The sequence below is a fragment of the Acartia tonsa genome, chromosome 13 (genome assembly GCF_053477335.1).
Source record: "Acartia tonsa isolate MP-2025a chromosome 13, ASM5347733v1, whole genome shotgun sequence".
Taxonomy (NCBI): Eukaryota; Metazoa; Arthropoda; class Copepoda; order Calanoida; family Acartiidae; genus Acartia; species Acartia tonsa.
In genome coordinates this window covers 24,436,014-24,444,084 of record NC_137272.1, presented here as the reverse complement: position 1 = coordinate 24,444,084, position 8,071 = coordinate 24,436,014, and the positions used below count along the sequence as shown (strand labels likewise).

The 8,071-nt window shown below is 26.0% G+C and overlaps 1 protein-coding gene across 1 annotated transcript; it reads left to right on the top strand.

The window, feature by feature from the left end:
* The first annotated feature begins 299 nt into the window (after positions 1–299).
* Positions 300–6,976, top strand: LOC145335216 (uncharacterized). The gene is made up of 12 exons (XM_080180950.1): positions 300–396; positions 519–578; positions 3,229–3,293; positions 3,359–3,391; positions 3,607–3,661; positions 3,719–3,761; positions 3,934–3,999; positions 4,069–4,129; positions 6,326–6,430; positions 6,542–6,636; positions 6,702–6,761; positions 6,820–6,976. Exons 1-12 carry the CDS (start codon positions 354–356, stop codon positions 6,974–6,976), a joined length of 843 nt encoding a protein of 280 aa, XP_080037076.1. The 5' UTR covers positions 300–353.
* The last annotated feature ends 1,095 nt before the right edge of the window (positions 6,977–8,071 follow it).

The following is an 8,071-nucleotide window of genomic DNA, read 5'->3' as shown; positions in this document are numbered from 1 at the left end:
TTGTAAGTATATTTTTTGCAAAACTAATCAAATAAAAGATATTTTGATAATTGTCTTTTGCAGTCTTTTAGCAGTTGAAGGGGTGTATTTATTGCAGGCTTCCTTAAATTACTTTTTAACAGATAAATTACTGCACTTAGTCCCAGATAGTAAAAACTTTACAGGAATAACTTTTTTACTTTATAAAAAAATTTCCCTAATTCTAACTACCATTAGGTCTTATTTAAACGCCCAATTGTCTAAATGTTTGGTAAATTTTTTTATCTAATGTTTAATACGGAAGGGGTGTGTGTCACAATTATTTTCAAAGTAAAAGTATTTAATTTTCTGTTAATTTAGATGGTTAAATAAAAATGGGAGTAGCAGATCAAAACAAAAAGGAAGATTTTGTTCTAGGTATTTAATATATTAAAAAAAACTAATTGTAAATTTTAAAAATTAAAAGAATGAAAAATTTACAGTTTTAAAAGGTTTAAAACTAATCTAGCAAATAAAACATAAAGTTATGAATGTTTCAGTTAAGCAAATCAGACAATCTTCTAATAAAATGTCCAGAAGAAATTTACCACCTTTAATAGGTAAGTTGTTAAATAAAGAAGAAAAAATGCATACAGATGAAAAAAAACGTCATGTAAGTATTTTGTCGCAAAACTTTTAGGCATGTTAGAATTGTCCTATGGATTTTAAACTTTGCATGGTGATTCCTGCAGTAGTTAGATACGATTTAGAAAGCGTAGCAACTCTATAATCATTACCAAAATGTCCGTACGTCCATTTTAAATATGTTGATTTTTTTACTTTTTTAACAACAAATTTTTATATGATCTAATTATCCGATTGATCTGATTTTTTGTATACTGATTTCTGGGACAACAAAGTACAATATTATAAGCAAAGCAACTTTTTAATTAAGTCCTTAAAATGTAAGTATGTCCATAAACATCATTCTGTATCAAGCAGTTTTACAACAAATGTACTTACAATTTTGCATCGACTCTTATACATTTATATTCTGATTATTCAGTTCTGACACTATACAAGTGTTAATGTCCGTTTGTCCTACCGTTTCAGTGCTTCGCTTTTATGGATGTTGTCATCCTTGTTTTGTTATGTTTTTTTTTTGTAATTTAGAATCAAGTTTTATTTTAATTTATTAGTAAATTTGTTTTTTAAAGACAAGAATGGATTATATTAGTCCTTTCAAAGGTTGTTGTTTCCAAAAAAGTTAATAATTTTCTACAAAGCTGGCCAGTTTGATTTTCTTTTGGGCCAAATCAGTTTAAAATTTAAGTAAAAAATCTTAGTATTATAAATAATGCTATATATAATTATAAAATGTTTCTAGCACTTTTTTGCTAGTAATTTATGCATTTTTTTTGAATTTTTTAAATTTAAGAGTTTTGGCTTAGGCTTGTTAAAATTCATTTTAGACTTAACAGCAAATACCTCTTCATTTAAAAATAAAGTTTTTTGGTCGTTAGTAATTTTAAGACTTAAGATAAATTTTAAATTATCTACTTTATATCTAAAAAAATCAAGCACAGATTCTTACTTAAATCTCAGATAAACAATGATGACAACATCCATAAAAGCGAAGCTCTAAAACGGTAGGACAAACGGACATTAACGTTGGTTAAAACCATGACTGGAAGAAGATATAAGGAAAGACGGCTTTTGTCATAGTTATCAAAGTGTTAGGTATAGATTGGCCTGGCAAATGCTGGTTTCCATATATTGTTGGATTTATTCTACAATTAGTTGGAAGATAGACTGTGATGTCTGTTAAGTAAAAATTGAACATTGTTTAATGTCATCTGTAGATTTGGCTGCCTTGCAAATACTTAGTTGGTTTGTGATGTATAAGAAAAAAAGATTTTTTTATTAAAAGTTTTTTGTTTAAAAATAATATATTTCAATTTTTGAAAAAAATAAAAATCATGATTTTGCTACATAAACATAAAACTACTGTGCAATAATTAATAGCTATAGAATACAACACAAAATATTAAATAGCTTAGGTGTTATTAATAAAAAACATCAAAAATATTTAACTGTTAGATTGTTAATAATTAGATACTTAATATCTTAGAGAGATAGTCAATAAATTAAACAATGATTAAAGATGTATAAATTATTGCTTTGCTATTGTTTCTATTTACAGTTTGTACAATGCTGTTTTCATCTGTCAAAAATTTTGGCAAAAAATTTTAATTAAAGATGCCAGAAACGATAACATGTCGTCTGCAGTCCAACGCAATACATCCAAAAAAGATGCCCTTTACTCATTTTAATAAATGGCAGAAACCAATAGCTTGAGTAGTAGAGGATAAATACTGAGTAGCAACCAACAAATCAGCAGAAATTGTTTAGTTCCTTGAAATTCCCATTGTGAATGTTTGGTGTGTGGTTTATGTACCCATACATTTTCAACCTATGTTTGCAAAAAGCTGACTGTAAAAGTAAGATTGAAAAAAATCAATCTTCACAAAAAAAAACATGAAAACGTGTGCTTGCCTTTGTTGTTTGTGTGCTACTGATATTTATTAAAAGTAATATAATATTAATTCCAATTAGGATTGTAAAACATAAATTATTTTTTAAAAGTTACAGTCATTTATTGGACTCAATTTTTTTTATATAAATAACACAATAATTTTTATTTTTATTTTTTATACGTGAGAAAAAAGTATGGGATAAAAAATAATCTTTTTTTTAGGTATTGCTTTGAAAACGATTAACAGAAATTATGAAAAATCAAATGATTAAGAAAAATTTTCTATTTTTTTCTTAAAAACGATTCTTTTTGATCAAATTTATCTAAAGTTTGCATAATTTTAATTAAGTATTGTCCTTAGTACATATGTCCAATATCTTTTTTAAATTAAAAAAATGAAAAATATTACTTTAGTAATTTTCCTTTAATTAACTAATTTTTGTCATAATTCAGCTTAACATATGTCGATAGTTTTAGTTAAACTAAATATTATTTCTTTAAAATAAAAATTTTCTTAAAAAAAATTTAAAGATTTTTAAAATTTCTTCAAACGATTTTTGTTTTATTCTTAATTTTTAAATCAAACAAAAACACGACAGTAAAACAAATAGAAATTAATTAAAAAAACGTTTTATTCTTTTATTTAAGAAAACATTTGCTAACATTACTTTTTTGTTGCAAAAAATTGTTATTTAAGCAAACAAAATTTAGCATAAATGGATGTTTTTTTTTAGAAGCATCTCCAGATTTATTACCAAAACATATTCCTTTTTTACCTTATCATCCTCAAAGTGTTCAGGTACAAACAATAATTTGCATTTTTTAACAGTAGAACAAAAAAATCTAAAGCAAAGTTACATTTAGGTTTTTCGAAAGGAATATGCTTTTCAGAAAAATGTAAGTTTTTTTTCTCAAGAAAACAAAGATATAAAAATTCAAAATAATTTTTACACAAAAATTAATTTAAAACTTGAATCTTTTTTGGCTGCAATATAATTTTTTTAGTAATTTAAATTTAACATTTAAAAATTTTTTTTTGTTTTTACATTTGTAAAGTGCTTTTTTTAAAAACAAAAAATTTCATTTTTAACACAATTTTTTTTCTTTTAAAGGATCAATTTAAAAGTTTTGAAAATAGAAGCAATTTTGACATTTCTTATAAATCAGGTAAATGTTAAAAATTTAAGAAAAAAATAATAATAATTTTAATTTTTTTTATTTTAGATTATTTCAACCCTTCTCAATCTACTGATTTTGCAAGAACAAAGTAAGATTTAAAAGACATTTTTTATTAAAGTGTATAAAAAAAGTGTATTTATGCTAAAAAAATATAAATATAATTAATTTTTATTCATAGTCAATAAAAAAATTAAAAAAAAAAAAAAACAATGTTTTGTATTAAAAAAATGCATTATTTTTGCATTTGTAATGTTTTGCAGTCATTTTCGTGGGCGATCAGAGTGTAGAAGTCCAGAAGCTAACAGACCTGAAAGTAGAAGATCAAGGTATTCTTGATATATATTTTTATAATATATTATAGATTTTATATAGTTTATTTTGGTTTATGTTTTTAGGAGTTCATCAATTACTTTTGATTTGGAAAGTGAAAGATCATATTTAAAGAAGAAAAAAAAAGTAAGTTTTTCTGAAACAATATAGGTTTTAATAGTTCACCTTAAAATGTTTAATTAAAATTTATTTTTAAAAGATAAAAAAATACTCACTTTTTATGTCCTTCATGCATGCCTCATGAATTGTTATAGCATAGCTCCTGGCTGTAATAAGATGTTCCTCTGAGGTTCTACCAATGAGGTTGAAACTAACATGCTTTAGAATCAGCAATGATTCTGTATAAAGTTTTCCTTGTAATATTGAAAGGTTATCTTGCTCAATATTGATTCCTTGCTGACTTAATGTCAAAATAGTTTCTCTGTTATTGTTTGTTGCTGCTCATCATCATTGAAAACAGTCAGTTCAGTATTGTGGTATCTAGGTGTTGATAAGTTGTGGTTGCACGAGTTTTCGTGTTTTCTGATAGATGGGGCTGGTATGTTTAGAACTTATTGTCATTTTAGTTTCTGTTGGTATTTCTGACAGATTTTGTGTGTATCTCCTTAAGTCTATATCTGTAGGTCTTTTCAGACAGGCCTAGTTGGCAAATCCTGTTTTTTATTTGGTGTTTAGAGGGTGATGGGACCAGATTTGCCATGTAGAGGTGATTTTGTGTTTTTGTTGACAGGAGAAACTTGCTTGCTTAGCATCTGTTAATGGTCTATCACTGGCATAATCTTGGTTTTTGCATGCAGTTTTTCAATAATGGTCATGATGTGACAGTAGATGTCTAATCTCAGAGCATCTTTTCCAGCAAACAGAATGCTGTTTTAGCTGGCATTACTGAATATGGGACTGCAGTAGATTATCAGGGACTTGTAAATTGCTTTGTATGTATTTTTTATGACTTACTTTTCTTTCCCTCAGGTGGAGATCGAGCTTCAAGCATTTTGTTTTTAGAGTTTACTTTGTTTTTAGGCTACTTAACAAGATGATCAATATAAAAAAGATTGTCACATATAACACCTAAGAACTTAGAATGTATGACTTTTGGTACAGTTTTAACTGTATTTGATTTTTAAACCAATCATCAAGAACTGCTAAGTAAGCTTTAATGACCTTGACATAAGAATCAATAAGGGAACCTATGCTGTTGGAGTTGTCAGCACAGGAAACTAGATGTAATTGGTGTTGGATTGATGAAATTTACGGATTGAAGAGTACAGGGTATAGGACCCCTCCTTGTAGGACAGCCTTTTTATCAGATTTATACGCAGATCTAGATTTTGTGATAACAACAAATTGTTGCCTACCTCTAAGGTATTCACATTAAAACGTTTCATGTACTCTTTCAAGTCTAGTACATTGTTATTATATAGTAGAACTTTATTGTTTACAGTGTCAAAAGCCTTTGAAAGATAAATGGCAACTAGCACTGTTCTGAAAAGTGGTTTCTTATTGTTTAGGCTGTTGTTAATTAAGGTTTAAATACTCTGTAATGGAGTGGTAGTAAACCTGCCTGTGTAAAAGCCATAATGTTGGTCTGCAAGTTTAACAGCATCATTCAGGTAGGGAAGAATCATGCAGGCAGGAAAAATAAGTGTGACAGGGCAGTAGCTGGAACCCTGATTGTCAGGTATTTCTGGTTTCAGTAATGAAATAATTTACTAGTCCTCTGTATGCTTGGTATCTAGAAGTGATTTACTTGCCAATACTACAATGAAAACATTGTACAAAATCATTGCTAATTCTGATTTGTTTAAACTTCTTTGGTAAAACCTTAGAGGAACCTTTTATCACATCCAGGATCTATATTTTACCTAAAAATCTTAAAATAGTCAATTGAGGTTATTGATCTTGTTATAGATGTCATCTGTTATACTTTTTTTGCATAAATTTAAAATACCTTAACTAGAAATGTGAGAATATTGTGAGTTTTTTGGGGAAAAACTATTACAATTTGGATAAAAAAATAATTTTAAAAAAATCTTTAAAAATGATCAGCTGTGATTTAATAAAAGTCATGTGCTGAACTGTCATACACTCTTGGTCATAGAAATATAGGTTTTGTCATACGTAACTCAAAAAAAAACCTGTTTCCTATCCAGGACACCGGTGGTACTCTTTTGACAAATTAACCTCTTTTTTGACAAATATATTTTATTTGCAAATGTACTTTTTTTAACAAATGTAGATTGATGAGAAAAGTTTACTGAACTATTTGAATATTTTGTTACAAGAACGTACAAGAAAAAGAATTTAAAGTTTTTTATAATCAAGGAAAAGGAAAAAAGAAGTCAAGAAGAAAGACATAAAGCTAAAAGAAATGAAAGACATCAAAAAAGACAACAACAAGAAATAAGTCAGGCTGACTTATTTGCTAAAGTAATGTTTAACTTTTTAAAAATTCAAAAAAATTATTTAAAATTAAAAAACATACAAATTTATAATTTTTTTTTTTTAAATAATTAATTTAATAAAAAATTATTTTTACAGAACATAAACGAAGATTTATCTGTAAAAAATAATTTATCAAATAAAATAATTGAAAGAAGCTATAAAGAAGACGAAATAAGCATGTGGTCATGCAGGTATTAAACAAAAAAAACATGGTACACTTAACTCCTAAATATATTTTCCTATCTTCAATTTGTAGAAAATGTACATTAGAAAACAAATTAGAACAATCTATTTGTCAAGTTTGTGGCGGATCAAGGTATATATTTTTTTTTATTTAAAAAAAAATCTTTAATAAGTTTAACAAAAAATTTTAGATTAAGCAGTATTGGAGAAATTAATCTTGATAATTTACTTGATCCAAATGACAAAATCTTAAAGGTAATTGCTAGAAAAAATATTACAAAGTTTAAAAAAAAACAGATAAAAGTTTTTAAAAATTTAGATAAAAAGAAGTCTACATTGGATATGTGAAATGTGTACTTTAGAAAACTGTATTACAAGTAAGAAAAAATATCATTGAAAAAAATAAATTTTAAAAAACAAATCCTAGAAAATAAAGTTGATTAAATTTTTTTTTTTTTTTTGTAGAGTTTTCCTGTGAAGCTTGTGGAACTAAACAAACGGAAAAGGTTTTTTTTATTTTAAAAAAAAATTTAATAAAAAAATTCTTTATCGCTAATTTAAAGAATTTTAAATGTGTAAATAGGATTTTTTTGTTAAATTAAAAATTTTAGTAAAGGATTTAGGCTGATTTTTAAATTGCACAGTCTTTGAAACATTTTATTAAAAAAAAATAATTTACTGTTTTGTTTAGAAAACTGAAAAATTTATTACATTACCAGAAAAAACAAAAGAAAATAGTTCAACAGAAAAATTTGCAAGAACAATTGGTCTTTTTTTGTTTACAACTCTTTTAGTTTTTGTTGTTTGTAAAATTTTATTTTTTGCAATAAGCTATTTTTCAGTTTCTTTTAAGTATTGTAGTCATTTTATTGACATTGCAAAGAAGTTAAAAAATGATTTTCAAATAAATCTACAAATTCAAAACACTTTCACATTGTATGTTATTTTTGTTCTTTTTTATTTTCTGTATTTTATAACAATATAAATTAATAAAACTGTGACTTGCAAAGATTTTTGTTTTTACACGGGGAAAAGATTTTGGCTATTTTTAACCTAAAATTCACATTGAAAATCCTGCAAAAAATATAAAAACATTTTAATTATGTCATTGCTTAACACCTAGAAGTGGTAGAAAAATGCCACGCATACCATTGGAAAGCTGATAAAAAATTGCCTCTAACTTTGGCTAGAATAAATGTACAGCAAGGGTTCAAGTATCCAGAGAATCAGCACGATGAAAAGGACACTCTTCTATACCGTGCTTTACGTTCTGCCTCTCCCAAAGGTATTTAATTTTTTTGTATTATTAGTTTTTGAGCTATCCTCTGAAGTATACACAAGTTTAAAAATGCAGTTTTTTCTTGAATTTTAAGTTTGATACTTGTTACACAAACCTTTTTAAAACTATATTCCTTAGCAACTAGGAGTTATATATATTATTTT